At 52.2% G+C, this 17,629-nt stretch overlaps 9 protein-coding genes across 9 annotated transcripts; 3 read left to right on the plus strand and 6 right to left on the minus strand.

The window, feature by feature from the left end:
• Positions 1 to 158: 158 nt before the first annotated feature.
• G6M90_00g039850 (uncharacterized protein) lies at positions 159 to 332 on the minus strand (the record flags this gene model as incomplete). The annotated part of the gene is made up of 1 exon (XM_066130261.1): positions 159 to 332. One exon carries the CDS (start codon positions 330 to 332, stop codon positions 159 to 161), a length of 174 nt encoding a protein of 57 aa, XP_065986340.1.
• Positions 333 to 2,932: 2,600 nt separating this feature from the next.
• Positions 2,933 to 3,864, plus strand: vip1 (the record flags this gene model as incomplete). The annotated part of the gene is made up of 2 exons (XM_014691851.1): positions 2,933 to 3,012; positions 3,087 to 3,864. 2 exons carry the CDS (start codon positions 2,933 to 2,935, stop codon positions 3,862 to 3,864), a joined length of 858 nt encoding a protein of 285 aa, XP_014547337.1.
• A 206-nt stretch (positions 3,865 to 4,070) lies between these two features.
• G6M90_00g039870 (uncharacterized protein) lies at positions 4,071 to 4,377 on the minus strand (the record flags this gene model as incomplete). The annotated part of the gene is made up of 2 exons (XM_014691852.1): positions 4,071 to 4,169; positions 4,249 to 4,377. The coding sequence occupies 2 exons, from the start codon at positions 4,375 to 4,377 to the stop codon at positions 4,071 to 4,073; spliced, it is 228 nt and encodes a 75-aa protein (XP_014547338.1).
• A 1,358-nt stretch (positions 4,378 to 5,735) lies between these two features.
• On the plus strand, positions 5,736 to 7,007 carry G6M90_00g039880 (uncharacterized protein; the record flags this gene model as incomplete). Its single annotated transcript, XM_014691853.1, has 2 exons — positions 5,736 to 6,110; positions 6,174 to 7,007. 2 exons carry the CDS (start codon positions 5,736 to 5,738, stop codon positions 7,005 to 7,007), a joined length of 1,209 nt encoding a protein of 402 aa, XP_014547339.1.
• A 523-nt stretch (positions 7,008 to 7,530) lies between these two features.
• G6M90_00g039890 (uncharacterized protein) lies at positions 7,531 to 8,112 on the minus strand (the record flags this gene model as incomplete). Its single annotated transcript, XM_014691854.1, has 1 exon — positions 7,531 to 8,112. The coding sequence occupies one exon, from the start codon at positions 8,110 to 8,112 to the stop codon at positions 7,531 to 7,533; it is 582 nt and encodes a 193-aa protein (XP_014547340.1).
• Positions 8,113 to 8,785: 673 nt separating this feature from the next.
• lys1_1 (Homocitrate synthase) lies at positions 8,786 to 9,107 on the minus strand (the record flags this gene model as incomplete). The annotated part of the gene is made up of 2 exons (XM_066130262.1): positions 8,786 to 8,977; positions 9,042 to 9,107. The coding sequence occupies 2 exons, from the start codon at positions 9,105 to 9,107 to the stop codon at positions 8,786 to 8,788; spliced, it is 258 nt and encodes an 85-aa protein (XP_065986450.1).
• A 1,772-nt stretch (positions 9,108 to 10,879) lies between these two features.
• On the plus strand, positions 10,880 to 11,206 carry G6M90_00g039910 (uncharacterized protein; the record flags this gene model as incomplete). Its single annotated transcript, XM_014691855.1, has 1 exon — positions 10,880 to 11,206. One exon carries the CDS (start codon positions 10,880 to 10,882, stop codon positions 11,204 to 11,206), a length of 327 nt encoding a protein of 108 aa, XP_014547341.1.
• A 589-nt stretch (positions 11,207 to 11,795) lies between these two features.
• Positions 11,796 to 13,778, minus strand: POX1 (Acyl-coenzyme A oxidase 1; the record flags this gene model as incomplete). Its single annotated transcript, XM_014691856.1, has 3 exons — positions 11,796 to 12,460; positions 12,539 to 13,528; positions 13,592 to 13,778. The coding sequence occupies 3 exons, from the start codon at positions 13,776 to 13,778 to the stop codon at positions 11,796 to 11,798; spliced, it is 1,842 nt and encodes a 613-aa protein (XP_014547342.1).
• A 2,388-nt stretch (positions 13,779 to 16,166) lies between these two features.
• Positions 16,167 to 17,420, minus strand: dao1_0 (D-amino-acid oxidase; the record flags this gene model as incomplete). The annotated part of the gene is made up of 3 exons (XM_014691857.1): positions 16,167 to 16,630; positions 16,700 to 17,325; positions 17,383 to 17,420. The coding sequence occupies 3 exons, from the start codon at positions 17,418 to 17,420 to the stop codon at positions 16,167 to 16,169; spliced, it is 1,128 nt and encodes a 375-aa protein (XP_014547343.1).
• Between the last annotated feature and the right edge of the window lie 209 nt (positions 17,421 to 17,629).

Consider the following 17,629-nt stretch of genomic DNA (forward strand, 5'->3'; position numbering starts at 1 on the left):
CAAAAAACTCCCCGTGATGCAAAAAACATGAGACACGCCAGTATTATGTCGACCATGGTCAGTCGCTAGGACCAGACGGAAACCTTTCAACCCCAATGCCTGTCCATTCCTCCCCGCCAAACGCCCGCCCATACAAGCAAAAAAAAAAAAAAAAAAGTTCAAGGCAACATCTGCTTCCGTCTCTGTTGGAAATAGTGCCGTAGATAGCGCCTTGCGGCCTGAGCGGCAACGCTCATGACAATGACTACCTGGAGGCCGACGAGGCCGAACCAGATGAGGTTTAGGATCTTGTCTTCGTCATAGGTGGTGCGGTTCTTGAGGAAGGCGGCCATTGTTCCGTCGCCGGTCGGGAGATGGGTAGGACGTTGCGCACAGCTGCGACGATGCCTGGATGCGCGGTACCGAGATGGAGGTTTATATAGACAAGCTAGAGGGGTGTGTTGGAACGAGTCGTGGAAGGTTCAATGTTGGGACACATGCATGGCTCACCTCTGGAATGGGGATCGCGTGTATTTCGCCGCTGGGGGGGCAAACAAAGCAAATTCCAGTGGCACGAAAAGGAACAAGATGATTCGGCAATGGGAGGTAACGACAGCTTAATGTCCTGGGACATGCACGATAGCCGTGGCCATGTGAGAGCGCAAAGCGAGAGGGAAGGTTGTAGAGCCACGTCACGGGGAGCGCGGGCTGGCGATGGCGGTTTTTAATAGACGGGTGGTCCCTTGGAGGTTGAGACTGCGCCGACACTGACACTGGGCGGCGTGGCTGTCAAGAGGGTTTTTTTGAGAAAATTGCCGGCCCACAGAGACGATGCCTGGTCGCACTGGTTGGTGGCCCGGTGGTGCTGGGATGCCGGGATGCTGGGATTCATGGCGGTCCGTTCTGGAGTTGATCGGCCCCCCCCAGCCTCCCCGCAACATTGGACGAGGGAAGGGGAGATTCCAAGGGATGGTGGGTGACACGGATGTGCGTGACAAGGGGCGGCGGCCAACTACGCATTGCACTTGGAACAGTACGGAGTATGTATGTATGTATTTTTGCTTGTGGTTTGAATTTTATACACGGGCGAGGCTGATGATGTCGGCGAGCAAGTGATGGTGGTTATAACTCGACGTACATACATAGTCTTGCTGTTCGGGAAGTTGGAGAGATGGCATTCGCACCAGTCGACGCCGTGGAGCACAGGGTGATGCCCGGACGCCGGACGCCGGACACACAATGTTTGAGGGGCGTGTTTGCTTGAAACACCAGCGATTGAGTGCGCGCAAAGTGGCCAGAAACAACATCCGTTGGCCACCGGTATGCAGTTGCATTGCCGTTGCCCGCAACACCATGACCTGTCATCAGTCGATTCATCCGTGTCGGTGTGGCGTTGGGTTCTCGCAACCGTGTCCTTTTATGCCACGCCCATCGCAAAGATGCCAACATTGAAAGTTCCAAAGGACACTCGGGCGCTGCATCACACACCACGACCAGGTCCTTTACACGGTCCGATGTAAAATTGGAATTTTTGGCGACGTGAATGGAAAGGCTTTCCTTCAATCTCTTTGTGCCCGTCTCAGCCATGGATTCTTTGTTGGGTTGGGCCCCCGCTACATCCACCGTCATACAGAGAGACAGGCCCATCGTGGCTCCAGAGATGGCAAGGATACGCGATGCTGCGGTCAATTGGGCCGTAGTCACCGTCATTTGGGACATGGTTTATGCTGAATTCTTGACGTCTGTTTTGTACGAAGTAGACGACGGGTCAAAATGGCCGTTGGCAGGACTGCACACGAACCTACCTAGATATGCAGCGGGATGGGACCGTCCAAGTCGGTGCTGCTCGCTTGCTTTGTGATGGGGTCAAGTTGACCAAGAGGGTGACGGTGAGAGCCTGAGAGGCGGTCAAGCCCATTCTGGTCCGTGTAGACGAAACATGTCCCATCCGGATGTCACATGCTCTTCCGGGCAGAGGGGGATTGATTGGCATGGAGAATTAATTATAAATGATGGATGCTCCAAGTTGGAGCCCAAACAAATACGCACGGCAAAAGATGGATTCGGGACAGAGTGTGAGAGGCATGTGTGTGTGTGTGTTTGCCTTTGAGACGGCTGCCTTGCTCCATGCCCGAAGCTGGGCAGATGCCGCGTGGCCTTAATCAGCGCCAGGTCGTTCTTCTCACATCATCTACTACTACTATCAACCGCCACCGCAAGACCACATGTCGATGCAAAGCCTACATGGGCAGCCGCGTGCCTGGGAGGTCTCGCATGAACGCAAGACGGTTTTGCAACGTTCGGCACTCCGTACAGGGCACATGTCCATGCATGAGGCGGCATGTGTACATATATGCACAATACACCTGGATATCTCGTACGGAGTAACGTAGCTGCAGGTGCCGCCCTCTTGGGTGTCTCAGATACGTCCAATCTCACATGTCTTGATGTGAATCGCCTCATCCCTCTTGTGGCGCAGTGCCAAAAGGGTCTGGTGCACGGATGACGCCAACTGTGTGCCGTGTGAGTTTCGGAGATGGAAGCCTCCAGTGTTGCTGGCTGCCACATTCGATCGCTCTTGCGCATCACGGCCGGGTAGTGGAGGCCTTCATGTTGGTGGCGCCACTCGAACGCATGCGCAGCTGAACATTGAACGCAAGAGCTCCCTTGAGCTGAGGCGACTGCCGCCAGCCACAGTCGTTGATGACGTCGCGATTTGCCCCGCTCATGAGCACCTCCTTAAAGCAGGTTCTTGACTTCTCGCCTTGAAACCTCGTTGCTCCGTGCTTGTTTGGCATCATACGAAATTTGTCGACCTTTGAAGAAGCTGGTATTCGCAAATATCTATTTTCTGGCGTAATTATCTGCGTCGCGACAAGACACAAAACAAAAGCCCCTGCTCTATCCATATATTGCACAGCTCCCCAAGCTTCTGTGATAGCGGGGTAAAACCATGGCTGCCGCAACGGTCCACGTCACGAATATCGCCTCCGCGACCAGCGATGAGGAGGTCAGGAACTTCTTCAGCTTCTGGTAAGCTTCTTGCACCATCCACCCGACACCCGACGCAGTTTGGATGGCAGTGAATTGGCTAACGCCGTTGGCAGCGGCAAGATTGCCGACTTCAAAGTCGCTACCGAGGGCGACTCCAAGTCCGCCGACGTCACCTTTGAGAAGGAAACGGCCATGAAGACGGCCCTCCTCCTCAACAACACCCAGCTTGGACCGAACCACATCTCCGTCACCGGCTCCGGCAGCACCACCGATGACGAGGGCCACCACGACGCCAAGGTGGACCGCGACTCGGACGACATCACGCAGGAGGAGAAGCCCCGCGCTCGCATCCTCGCCGAGTATCTCGCTCACGGATACGTCGTTGGCGACGCCGCCATCGAGCACGCCATCGAGCTGGACACCAAGCACAACGTGTCCCACCGCTTCCTCAGCACCATCCAGAGCATCGACCAGAAGTACCACGCGACCGACCGCGCCAAGGCCGCCGACACCAGCTACGGCATCTCGCAGCGCGCCAACAGCCTTCTCACCGGCATCGGCTCCTACTTTGAAAAGGCTAGCAACCACCCCACGGGCAAGAAGATTGCCAAGTTTTACACCGACAGCTCGCGCCAGGTGCAGGACATTCACGCCGAGGCCAGACGTCTCGCCGATCTGAAGAAGCAGGAGCACGGTGGGAGCGCTTACAAGGCCGCCGGGCTGGAGAGGGTTTTTGGCAAGGAGGCCCCCAAGGAGTCTGCTCCCACGGCTGCGCCTACTGCGACTGCTACCGCTACCTCTGGAGGCGCGCCAGCTACAACCACCCCGGCTGCTGTGGCACCTACCGAGGCCATTCCCGCTACGAAGCCTGTAGATGAAAAGACGGGTTAGGTGTGGAAGGGTCTGCTGAAAGGATCAAGTGGCTAGTTTAAGAATGGATGTTGTGGGAAATTGTCTTTTCGCATGAGCAATACACGAACTACCAGAATATGTAGTCTAGCACACCAAACTTTACCTCGTCCGAGACAGTATCTTTTATCCGTTTATTCAAGTTTTATTGAGCATTGCAATAGAAAACTGGTGACTTGTTTGCGTCTTCATTTCTGAATATGTGCACCAACCGGGTTCCCCGGTTCCTTTGAGAACTTTGCTTCGAGATGGTCATCCATCGGTCCCTTGGGATTAGATGAGAGGTTCTGTAGTTGAGAGGGAAAAGGTATTAGTGTGTTTTTCGCAGTACAATGAGGACTTTATACCATGAGCCGTGCAGCATACCTCCAACTCAGACTTCATCTTGTCGCCCTTGTTGTCGACCTCATCTATCCCAGATCCTTTACCGGGCGGCTCGTGCAGCTGTTTGCCGGTCTGGCGCTCGGGAGGCGGCGACTGTGTCCCTTCGGGCATGGTGCAGTTGTTTCAACCTCGTCGTCTATCTGGTGCAGCGGGTAGTATGTAGGGGGTTTGCTAGGCGAGGACGTGCGTGGTTCTTTTGCACAAGTGACTTTTGTCGGAATGTTAAGATTTCTCTTCTTTTATATTCTGCCCCCTGGGCCGTCATTCTATGGCGTCATGTTTGTCCATTGTACATTATACCGGTTTGCCGATTGATATGGTGTACATACGGTGTGCACGTCAAGATGACGGGTTAGACTTGAGTCACTTGACGTTTTGTGGAGAGTCTGGTGGACTTATGGCACACACGAGCCGCCGGGGCAAACTAGCCGCCTTCCGCTGCGTGCTGCCAGTCAAGTTATCCATTGAAATGGCGTAGGAGACTGGTTTGTCCCCCCCCCCTGTTGGACCTTTTTGCCGCCATGGCCTATGAAGTCAAACGGAGCGTGAATCAACATTGAATGCTGTAAAGCTCCTGTGGCTGCGGCGACGCAACGGGGTTGAAAACACCAAATTACTGATTTATGCGTCGTTGTTGAAGCATTGAGGATGATGTAGCATGGATATCGCTGAAGCTTCAGCTCTAATGAGCTTCATGCTAGCCCTGGTCGGTACGGTCGAATTGGCGCAGCTTTGTCGATATTGTTATTGCCCGCCGTGAGGAGTCAATAGTTGTGTCAATCAATCGAGTCCATGTCTGGTCAAAGGCCGTGGAGCCCCACAGCGGGCAGGCACCGCCAGGCGACATCACCTTTCGGCGTCGTCAGTCTAATGTCCTTAGCACCACATGCAAGCTTATGTCAAGTCAATCGACTACTTACACCTAGCTCAATGTCATCAGTCGACAAAGGTCCGTCAGCTGCACTTGTGCCAGCCGCAGCGCCCTTGAGACCGGATGGCATCTAACTAAAGATTAGCTTGAGGCGGCAGTGGGTGCAACCGCTCCGCACAGGGCCTTGGAGGCGCATGCGCCGAATGCTTGGCCCAACATTGGAACATTGACATGAAAGCGGCCCCACTTGCGTCAACTGGTCTTTCTCAGTGAATACCACAACCCGTTGTCCTTGTGCACGTTCGATTCGTCTTGACACACGGGACACGACGCAGCCAACACACCACACCACGACGTCGTGCGTCTCCCTTTCTTTACACGGCTCTCTTTTTTCTAAAAACAAAAAACAAAAAAAAACCTCTTCTTGCTCTTCATTCATTCTCAGCCCTGTCTTTGTGGAAATCTCTGCTTTTCTCATTCTCTGCGACTGAGCAAGACAAGAGGCGGCCAGGTCCAACCCACCGGACTCGTCGTTGCCTCTCCTTCTGATTATACTCGTGCTCTTGCCCGAGGGTTGGCATCTGGCTCTCTTCAAGCCATGCCCGATCTCAACTCTGTCCCTCCGTCGCCGCATTCGCTCGCTCTCTCTCGTCAACAGTCGTCGCACCAAATGGCTCCTCCACTCTCGCATCCCATGGTGTCGTCGCCGTCCCAGTCCTCGTCCATCAATATTCTGCCGTCGAACCAGAATGCCGTGAGCCATTCTCACAGCCGTAGTGCCAGCTTGAGCCAGCCTCATGGAGCCTCGTCGTCCGCTTCGCCTCAGCTCATCGCTGCCCAGCCCTTACAATCTCAACTGCCGCCGCTATCCGGTGATTCGTCTGTTGGGCCTGGCCCAGGACCGCTGAGGCACCCACGCCCGTTGACCGCGTCCGAGTTGCATATGCAGCTCGAGAAGGAGCAGGAGGCAGTAGTGCGTCTCGTCCAAGGATTCGCCCGACCCTGGCGTGATTGTGGTCTAATTTGTTTTCTCTAGGTGAACCGATTGACGCGTGAACTTTCCCTCCTCCGGGCTGCTCAAAATGCGTCCGTGGTTTCCAACGCATCCTCAACGTCTGCCTCGGCCTCAGCTCACGACCCCATTACCGAATCCTCTCTCCTCTCCGGTTCGGGCTTTACCATCCCCACCGCTCGTCGACACCACCGCAATTCGTCGTCTGCTTCCCAGAATCACGGCTTGCAGCAGCTTGCGTCTTCGTACGAGGCCAGACACCCCGTGCCACGACCAGCACAGTCTATCCCGCTCTCTCGACAAAGCTCGCACTCACGAATCAGCCGTACCAACTCCCCTGGTCCTCAGCAAAGTGCATTGGATCCATCGAGTTACTTCCACAGCCAGCGAGTTCCGCACGCGCCGTCCGTTGTTATGAGTTCAGTCGCCGCTACCCCTGGCAGCGGAAGCCTCACGGACCAAATGAGTCCAGGCCTTATGCCCGCAACCATGAGATATGAAGAAACTGCATTTTATAGAAACGAGCTCGAATCGGCCAAGAAGGAAAATGAAACACTAAAGAGACGCATTAGAGACTTGGAAAGAATGGTTCAGACTCGACGATCAACCGACGTTGCACGCCCTCGAAGCGACAGTGTCAGTACCACAGCCAGCGTCAGCATTGCTCCCTCGGGCGGTGTTAGCATTGCCGGTCCTCGTGATAGCCTTATTCCCCAACGACCAGAGCGCGAACGTGGTTTGACCTCGCAAAGCGTTACCAGTGCTGCAGGCAGTGTTGCTGTAGGGGTGCCCGATGACGAGGTCAAAGTTGGAGAGAGTGCTGCGAGCTCCGGCTTAGTAGGGCAGCGGCAGCAGTAGACTCGATCATACAGATTCTTTGGGGGGTGGGGTAGCCGTGCAGGGTGAGGCAGGATTTCAGGATTTCACGTACACGGGCATGGATTAATTGGAGGAGAATGGCGTTCACGGCAGCAACTTGGCGGGGGTATCAAGATTTTCTTTCAAGGGAGCCTCGAGACGTTTAGCACAACCATTCTTGTTATAATGGAAAACTTGTAAGCAAGCGACTGGTTGGGTTTGGTGATTTTCATTTGTATTCTGGTTTCTCAAAAGGCCCGGCTGCCCGGCTAATGTTTTCGATTACCAGCACAGATTCGCAACTCTATGGTACATTTCTCGTCGCCTGTTTTGACTGCTGATTTGCCGCCGTGGTTCCTGCCGCTTGTATATGCCGAAGATGAACGCTTTAATGCTTCGTAAACCCTGTCTTTCATGAAACTTGATTAAGCCGTCAAGGCTTCCAACTAGCAAAGTAACCCCTCAAACCTAACCTCTAACCTCAGTCTTGACACGGTATCACGAGAATCCACGCCATGGGTCGCTATTCATCCGGCGTAATGTTGCGAAGGATCCTATCGTCAAGCTTCCTTGCCTTTGCCAGCGGCCGTTCATCGCTGTCTTCACTTGACCAGTCCCCCTCGCGCTCGCGCTTCACGGGCCTACGCGGCGTGGCGATACCACCTTCGGGGTACTTCCTCGTAACAGGCTTCCGGATGTAGTACTCGTCGCTGCTGTCCTCGGGGGACGCTGCAGCAGTTGTGTCAGGTTCTTGCTTCGGCGCGCCGCCCAAGAGCTGCTGGTCCGTCTGCGCGAGAAGCTCGGCAATAGTCGTCTTGTCCTTCAAGTCGTCGATGAGCTTGAACGCGGCGGCCAGCGCGGTCCGGTACCGCTTCGACTCGTGCTGGCTGTTTTGTAGTTTCTGGTTGAGGTGCTTGCTGGACTCGGTGCGCTGCTCGGCCTCCTTGAGGGCGTCTGCGAGGGTGTCTAGCCTGCGTTCTTGTGCGTCTATGGTTTTGGTCTTGCGCTGAAGTTGGGTTTTGAGGGAGTCGACTTCTCGGTTGAGCCGCTTGATTTGGATTTCGGCGGATTTGGATTTCTGCCGGAAGAAGTCTTCCTTGTCCATTGTGTATTTGACTTTTTGCCAGAGGGGGCAATTTGCGGGTGGTTTGAGAGGTTCAGGCGGTTCTTGAGAGTCGGCTTGCGTTTTGTTTGGGGGGGTTGGTAGGGAAGGGAGGGGTGTTTGGGGCCCTTTGACGATTTTACGTCTCATGATGGATTGTGAAGTCTGGCAATCAATTAACAGATATAGTTTAGACAAGAGATGAAATACTGGGTTTTGAAACATGCTGTTGAGAAGATGGGGAGTTGGGGCGGCTTGAAGAGAATCAACACCGGGCCGGGGAGTGAGGTTGGAGATGGGAGGTAGGATGGCATTGGGTGCAGGTGCCTTGCTTGAATGCTGGAGGTGTTTGCGTGCAAAGCAATGATGAGTTGAGATGAAGGTGAGCCGACGATGAGAACAAACGGCAGTCAGCGATTGGGAGTATAAGTATATGCAGCTACAGACCGATTTCACGCTTGTATGGGACCGTTTCATGTCATCCCACGAGTTGCGTATGCTTGTGTATACTTGCGTATATCCGGGTATGTTTCTACGCCCTCATATCAACTACTCGAGGGGTCACAGTTTGTTTGGTAGTTTAGACATTGGCGGCCAGGTCTCTAGGCAAGGGCGGAAAGGGGCGAGTTTGCTGCTCATGTATAATATAGTGTATATTTCACGGCAAGTAAATATATTAGTCTTCAATCACTCGATCCTTGCCGTTTTCCAGTTCATGATGGTGGGCTCTGATGATTGAGTCTGTGTCATCGATTGCAAGAGGTCTGGTATCAGCCATTTGCTTAATCTTGGCAGTTAGAATCTTGTATTGGTCGTCAGACATGCTCAGACCAAGTTGCTCAGAGCGAGACTTGATGGCATTCCAGCCCTACATCACCGTCAGTAAATGGCTTCGAAATCATAACGGGGCAGCAACTCGGTGGGAAGCGTACAGAACAGACGTGTCGATGTGGGTTGCACCAGCCTCGCTGTCCAGTGTCATCATATGATACAGGCATACAAGAATTTCATGGTTGGAGAGGAACTTACAGCGCTGCGTACGCATCAACGATAGCACACCCAGTGTCATGGGGCTGTTCGTGGGTGAGTAGAAGCCATCAAGCATCATGCGAAGAGAGATGGCTCACAAATGGGTTTCAATATCGCAATTGACAACTCCACGAAGCGTACGCACCAGCTTAAACACTTGTCTAGGGGTAGCACATCCAACTGTATCAACATCCAACTGTATCAGCAACACGGACTTGATCCACGCCAATTGCGTCAACGGCCTTGTATAGTGAGAGCAGGCCGACTAGATCGGAGCGGAACGAGTCCTCGGATGAGAATCGGACCTCTATTCCTTGAGGTTCCGAGGACGAGATGGACTCCGTCTACGCCTGTGGCTACCGCGGCCTTGGCGTCTTCTAAATTACATGGCACGTCCAAAGGCGGATGTTGGCGAGTGGACATGGCGAAAAGAGACGCAGGATATGCATTGGCATACGAGTCAGGATCTTGGACTTGAGCCTGAGCTTGCAAATGGTCTCACAGTCGATTCTTGACTGCTCCGAGGCGAACGGGGAGGTGAGTTCAATGTATTCGACGCCGAAATCTGAGAGATGGTCCTGGGCTGACTGGCATGGCAACCTCTGCTGAGAAGATGGACGAGGTAATGAGCCATTGGTGTCTGCCGCGCACATGGTTGCTGCTGGTTGTGATGAGAACGGGGAGAATGGTAGAACGCAAGACAAAGGCAAGTCGACACGGTGCAATAGCTGTTTGGCCAAGATGAGGTTGACCATGTTTTGCTTTTGATGTTTCCCAATTGAGTCAATATGGAGATGAAAAGTTGTTACGAAAAGTCGGCTATGGGGTAGGGGGGTGGAAGTATCTTGGCGGCCACCTGGATCGTGCCTTCCAATGCAACCTGGAAGGCCTGATACGGATTTCTGCCGAGTACTCCAACTCGCGTAGCATCTGCGTCAGACAATGAGGGCCTAGAAGACATGATATTAGGTCCATAGTATCAGATGAACAGCCTGAGCTACTATTATTTTATCTATATCCTCGTTGCATTGCGAGGCATGACGCCATTCTCGCTCCCGAAAAGGTGCCACTAGGACGTGGCACGAGTAGAATTTATGCCAGTGGAGTGGCTTTCACGTAATCCTACTTTATTCTTGCGGTGCATCACGAGTCAGAGCATAGATAGTTAATTTATTATCTAAAGCATTATGACTTGGGCTACATGGATTTCCTGGTATTATGCCCTTGTATAGCAGTTCATGTTTCGGCAGATTACCTGTTCTTCGCTCCTGCGCGGAGTAACAACTATGGCATTAATATAAGGGAGTTGCTACAGAAGAAAGGTTAAAATGGCCCAGATACTTGCGGCTGAAGTGGCAGAATCCAGCGTTTAACAGAGACAATGTGACCAATCGCAAGTGGTAAAAGTCACCCGTGTAGCAATTCCTTAATATAATAATCTACCTGAGACGCCGAAATTTGTCCCGTTCAATTCATGCTAGTCAATTGATACGTACAGTCATGCACACCTAGCATTGTGCATAACAGGCATGCATTTTCGCCTCGCAAGATAGTTGTAAACAGACGAGGTCAAAATTCGATAAATAGAAAGCCTTTCTCTGCTATTCCTTCCAAGTCCAACCCCAAATCCAAAACCCAGCAAAAACTTGATAGCTCCTCAACAAAAGCCGTTTAGCAATTTTGTTGTTATCATCTGTTGTCCTAAGTCAATTGTTATTCTTACTTAAATCCTGCCATCGCAATGCAGTATCCTCTTCTCCTCGTCGCTGCTTTCGCGACCGCCTCAATCGCCGCCCCAGCTGCAGGTCCCCCTGCGAGCACGCAGGGCAAGGAGGACGTAACAAAGGAGGTCGGGAAGCTAGCAGAAGAGGCCTGTCCTCGCGATCAGTTGGTTTACAGCAGCCGTGGCGGCCTTTTGCTGCGGCAAGAAGACTGTAAACGCTACGCAGATAAGTGTTTACAGGGCGGCATAATTGAGCCAGCTAAACTCAAGGAATGCATTAACGACGCACGCATTAAAAGCAAAAAACCTGCGCAGTGCCCTAAGGAGCCAGCAAAGGAGGCCTAGGAAATTATGCGCAGTTGAGCTTACGGATAGAAGGCGAGAGTGCGAACCGAGCCACACCGGGTTCAGCTATGTTTCTCGTGTCTGTTTCCAGTGAGACGGCTTTCTGATTAGTGATTTGGTCAAGAATTGCCCCGCCTGGGTTTGGGGTTATTGATTGATATCATGGAAAACGATTCAAGTGTACAAGATTAGAGAATAGACTCTATCATTCATTTCTCTATTCCGCCCGATGACCTAACCCAGAAGGGCAACTATCGGCGAACTAAACTGCCCGTACCGTACATATGTACCGTCTGGTGGGCAAAAGCGCCGCCAGCAGAATTGATCAATAAGTAAAGTAGGAAGGAGCATCCACCCAACAAAGGCAATGGCACCTGCGGTCCTACGTACTTAAGTACAGAGGTCTTGTGCCGTTTTCAATTCTCGGTTCAACATTGTAACCTTCTATTAGTTTTGGTCGTGTTCATACCGCCCGTTCCTTTAACGCTTACATCTTTGGTAAACAACTGCTCTTTGGCAACGCAGCCCACGACCCTTGATTGTTTGTATATGACCAGACGTTTATATCACACGAAACCACCGTCCACCTTTACAGACAATTGCAATTCCTAGAAGCGAGGTTGGATACCGGCTGGGAAGCCCTCAACTTTTCCAACTCCAAGTATTCATCAGGATCCCCCGAGTCCCCAACGTTTGATTCGGACATACTGGCATGATTGGTGCTGTTCCATACGCGGCTTCTGCCTTTGCCGTTGCAGCCATCTGAGCTGAATTCAGGGAGCTTCCCGACAAAGTCCATCCATCGTTCTTCAGTCACTATCGGTGATGTAACCCAAGCCGCCGCACCGCTTTCATCAAGCAACCTGTCCAAACTAGGGAGAAGCGCACGCACAGCCATGGTGTGGTGCTCGTCCAGCTTGGATGACGTGAATTTGGTATTCTCAACATACCATCCTGGATCCTCCAACATGCAAGTTGCTTCATAGAGCCGAAGCATTTCGATTGTCACCCTACTCGAGTCCACGGCGGCTTCGTATGCCATCCTGTGCCCGATAGCAAGGACCAGCTTTCGACATCGCGGAAGAAGCATTGCGTTGAATACGTCGTCACGATTGCTACCGTCTGTGCTCAAAATGGCCTTTGCTTGACATGCTGCTTCCTTCCAGACGCCGTACTCATGTTTAGCAAGCAGTGATGTCGGGTTCCTGGCTTTTGGTATGCTTTGTCGCCCAAGAAGAAGCTCCGAAACAAGTCCTATTTACCGTCTGCCTTAGCATGTTGCGCAGTCCGACATTCAACCAGGCGCCAATTGCACTTTCATGCTATACTTACGACTACACACAAGTGAAAAATCACCCTCGGCAATCAAATTTCCACGAAACGAAGACGCCAGCTCTGTAATCTGGTTGTGCGTATACAAGCCCTGCCAACCGCACCTGTCAGTCATCTCTGTCAAGATGGACTGGCCATCAATGGTTGCGGCCGTCTTAAAGATACAGGCAAGGCCATCGCGAAGCTGGGGCTGCTCTTCCCAGCAAAATTCCTCCCAAACTGTTGCTGCGTAGGCTTCTAGAACGGATGACAATGTCAATGCTACCAAGGCAGGGCCATGCTGTGAAGCAAAGCACGCCTTGGGCACTTTCTCGCCCAACTTTGGACCTGCTGCGTGCTGACGTTGGCCGTATCTCCCCAACACGAAGGCTGTAACTCTAAGGATGGGAATAGAGCCCATGGCCAAACACAATGCCCCGACTGTCAGGCGATGTACTTGGCGGGAAACTTCTCCGCGTAGGTCCGTGGCGGCGTTCAAAGTTCCCAGCAGCGCCGCCGGCTCCAGCCGGACATGATTAAACATGGTGATGCAATGATCAACGTATTTTGGGCCATTTCTACGGGGCAATAGGCGTGAACGTATCCCTGGAGCCATCTTGTCAGCGTCGCAAAGACGCACGATAAAAGGACGGATTCCTCTGCGCTCTCCATTCACAACGAGTTGCGCAAAGACAACCGCAATCCGGGGCATCCCAGCCTCCGGGGAGGTCGGAGGCATAGACTTTGCTGCCATTGGGTTTGGGGTGTGCAAATCAAAGGATCCGTCGTGGTTGTAAGTGGCGGTAGTTTCCAGATTACTCGCATCGGAGCCACGAGCAACCTCGGTCAGCATGAATTCGCCAACGGACCGAAACTCCTGGAGCTCCAGGAGGACCTGACGCGTGTAAGACGAACCCGGATGGTCCTCGGCATATGCGGCGATGGTTCCCATGCAGAGGTTCCAGTGGGTGCTGAGAATCGTCGCGACGGCACTGTCAGCCGTCCCGAGGACTGTACTACGTTAACGGTAGCTAGCTTTTCTGCTGGCTCGTGCGCCTGGCATGTTTTACTTACAGTTTGTGTGGAAGTCGCGGAATTTGGGACTGAGTGTCACAATGTCCTTGGTTGTCATTCCTACGTGTTGGACAATACTTGTTGCTCGCTTATAAGAAATTCGAATGTGCTCGGAGGGACTGCCGTCCTCGGGATAAGAACCAGCGCTCCAAATGGGAAGCTCGAGTAACTTTGTCGCGTGGTCCATGGTGCATATTTTGCTGTGGCATAGCAGCGAAGGTTTTTTTTCTTTTTTTTAATGCCTCCAACCTGCAAATGCCGCAAGGTGCAAGGGAGACTCTGTACGCATTGATATCCGATTGCTTTGCAGATGCAGTCCGACAGTCCTGCGTGTTACACAAAGCCCTAGGTGGTCGCTACACGACTTTACTCAAAATTTGACAAGCGTGATCGAAAGCCGGTTTAGATGTGTTCTGGAATCTGAAGGCATCTATAGCCTTGTCCAGAAGCTGCTTTTTTAGCCGGTTTCAACTACTGCAGTCCCAGCTGTGGTCGATATGGCTTTGTTGTCACAGCCTATGTAGGTAAAAAAGGTTCTTCGATACAAGTGGCCAAGTCGATGGTGTTTTCTTCCTTTGCTCCAAAATGCGGATGTTATATGCCTGTCAACTAACTGGTCACATTGAGACATTGCGTCGATGGCGAAGACTTCAAATTTGATAAGGAAAAATACGGGATTCAATTCAAAGTACGGCGCGGATAATTACAACCACGAGACTCAAAACGTAATGCTATTTGAAAAATGGACTCTGCTTTCCCCAGGTTTATCGGCGCTATCCCTGCATGTCAACCCAACAGTCCAAACCAAACCAGGATCGGAGATAACTAACGACTAGGTACTACTATGTACTTATTTAGTTTGCAAATTCATTGGCGCAATACATCTAAGCATATCTACCTAGGTATTTTGCGGGGTCGGCAATCCCGATGGTCTCGTCGGACACAACCAGATGTTGCAACCGCTTCTTCTCCCGACGTTGCCGATTCCCCATCCGACACTGCAACCAACCCATATTCCTCGGGTCACAATGGATGAGCAGAGCTCACATCCACGTCATAGGACTCCGCAGGCATGTGTGACTTGGTACATCAACCAAACTGAATCATAGCTCCGTGGGCTCTATGGCTGACTTGGTTCGTGTTACCGGCACGTAGCCGACGGAGGAAGACAAAGTGCGATGGAGGCCGCCCAAGCTGTCGCCATTGCGCATCTCGCGGGATACACTTGCATGGCCAGGCCCTGTTTTCGAAGGCCTTGCTCAGTCGGAAGAGAATGGTTCTGATAAGGGGTATGATACCTTGCCATTGACGGCGGACAATGTAGTGAGTGGCATCCGTTCGACTTCCGGACCGAAAGGCTATGCAAACCTGTTTCGACATATTCTTTGAACGACATCTCTGGATCCAATACTCAAACGACGCACAGTATGGCACCGCGACACTTGTTCAAGACGCCGAAAGGGGCTTCGATACAGTATTGCAAATCATGTCGCTGTGGGAAGGTCATTGGACTGCCGCGAGCCAGTGGCTTCATACACTGCGAGCAATGCGGGCCATGTATCGGGCAGCATATCTAGGAGACGTGGACCGGTCTCTTGTTGCCGAGGCGGCAGTGCCGTCTTCGAGCCCCGAGTCGTCCAAGTTTCGACCGCGGCCCGGTGATGGCTTCATTTCTTTCACGCAGCTTCCAGTTTATGCGAATCCCTGCGGTTTCTGGCGAGCGATACCTCTGTCGAGCCGAAGAGGCTTCAGACTGTGTGGACGCAGTTTGCAACCGGCTGGCCGCATGGCTTTGTTAGTGATGATCTGTATGGAACCCTGCACAGCTAATGCGGCCAGTTGCATCGGGTTACATGTCTATATTTGTAGAGCTAAAACACGGGGACGCCATTGTATGTCGGCTCATCGGATCCTGGGGCTTGGGGTAACTCTGAGGTAAGAAACAAGACGTCTACGAAGCAGTGGAAACTAGGAAACTATCCAATCTTTAATGGATAAATCATACTTTTGGACTAAATAGTGCTTTTATGAGTCAATCTTTTGAACTCGTAAAGCGCAAACATCATCAACACTCGATATGGCTGAAGATGCGATCGACTATTTTAGCTGCCACGCCTCGGCAGGCCCAATACCTAAATTCACTCAATATTTCCGCATCTCTTGGACGCAGATTTCATCAACTACTACATCCAATCCATCGCCATCTAGCCGGCGATTCATAAAATAGCATCGAGGACATCCTGCGCCACACCAAACAAGTTTGCTTCGCCCCGGGGCCGCGACTTCACGTATGAGTTGTTTGTAAATGATAAACTAGTCACTTATAGACACAAGTTGGTCATGAGTTCCTACACTCTGGACTCGTAAAATCTCCATTCGGAGATGAGCTTTGTAGAGTTCATGGGGCTTGGGTGCACGGGAAGAAGGCTTGGCCGTAATGCTCATCGAGACGGAGCGGCGAAGATGAAGATTGTAAAACATTCTTGTGAAAATACTGGTCATGGCCGTATCATTCCCCTACATGAATAATCTCCCCAAAACGCTCCTTTTTTCCAATCAGTTACATGTAATCCGCTTATAACCTGGCCAAAAGAGGTGATGCCAAGGTAAGGACCTCATTCGCAACACCCCAGCTGATCTCATATCCACGGCCGCCGGCACCATATGCATGAATCACAGAACAGTTCATGTCCTTATTTGGGTGAGGAATCCGTCGCTCTTCGATCTCTATTCTCATTCCTCCATGACGCGTGGGGCGTCTTCCTACAATGTCTGAAATGACACCAACCTCTTTCATCGTCTTTCTGGGGGTGATTTTGTCATCTCCGTGGGATAGCGGCTCTAGTTTCAGTCCCTCTTCCAATAGTCTCTTCCGGGTTGGCACACACGGCGCGTGTCGCCAATCATCCGGCTCTTTCGTCCCGCCAACAATAGTGCCGCCATTGAAGAACCTAGGGATCAAGAAGCTCCAGCTACCATCTTTGTATTGTCTGGTGACGGTTTTTTGCACATCAACCAGATCAGTCACAACAGTTTGGCCTATGAAAAGATTTGCAAGTATCAGTGTACATCGTCGTCATGCTCCGAACGTTCAGGGGAGGCCCATACCTCTTGTTGGGAAACATGTCGGGTCCCCAAAGCCGGCGCCGCTTGCATTTATTACAAACGCTACGTTGTCCGCCAGGCTGAATGCCTCCCACTCGCTTCTCAGGTCCTTCTGCATGGTCTTGCCGCCGCGGAGCACGAATTTCCGCAACAAGGTTTCGCAGTACACTGGTGAGTTGATGCAAAACGTTTCGTACTCGTACCCAAGCGCAACGCCTTCAGGTAGCTCGGGCTTTGCGTATTTCTTGAATCCCGGAAGCCCGGTTTCCTTTTTGAAGCTCGCTGCTTCCTGCTGTTGGTAGGCTTGATCGGGAGCTTCGAGATACTCCACGCCGAGTGTCCTGGTCACTCCCGACGCTGGCTCCTCGGCAGCCAGCCGATCAAATTCTGCGACTGTCCGCTTGAGCCACTTTGCTTCTTCTTGCAGCTGGGACGTTGTCGCCGGGATGGGACGAACATGGGCGCCCGCCCACATGGAGGCGTAATCAACTGAGTGTTGATGGGGGGCTCCTGGAATTGAACCCGGCCATTCTCGGGCCACCAGGAGAATCTGGGGTAGATCGGGGCCCATGGTCTCTTTCAATGTTTGCTGCAAGTTTACGGCAGTCGAGAGACCGATGACGCCGGCGCTAGATGTGCCTTGTTAGCTTGGCAGGCGCTTCGCTGGTCCCATGATGCTACTTTACCCGATGATGATGATTGTTGGGATTGGAGCCGGAGCCATGGTTGCAGTCTTGCAGATGTCGCTGTAATATGTTGAGCGGATGGACGACCAGCAATCTAGGTTTGTGTAGGCCTCGCTCAGTTAAGGCAGAATCTCTGTCCTTTTCAAGATGGACTACAAGGGATCCCGCCGCTTTGCTTTTAAATGCAAGATGCTCCGATGTTGATTGCCATGAAGGTGACTCGTGAGGCTATTGAGCTTATTCCGAC

This window comes from Metarhizium brunneum, chromosome 2, assembly GCF_013426205.1.
Source record: "Metarhizium brunneum chromosome 2, complete sequence".
Taxonomy (NCBI): domain Eukaryota; kingdom Fungi; phylum Ascomycota; class Sordariomycetes; order Hypocreales; family Clavicipitaceae; genus Metarhizium; species Metarhizium brunneum.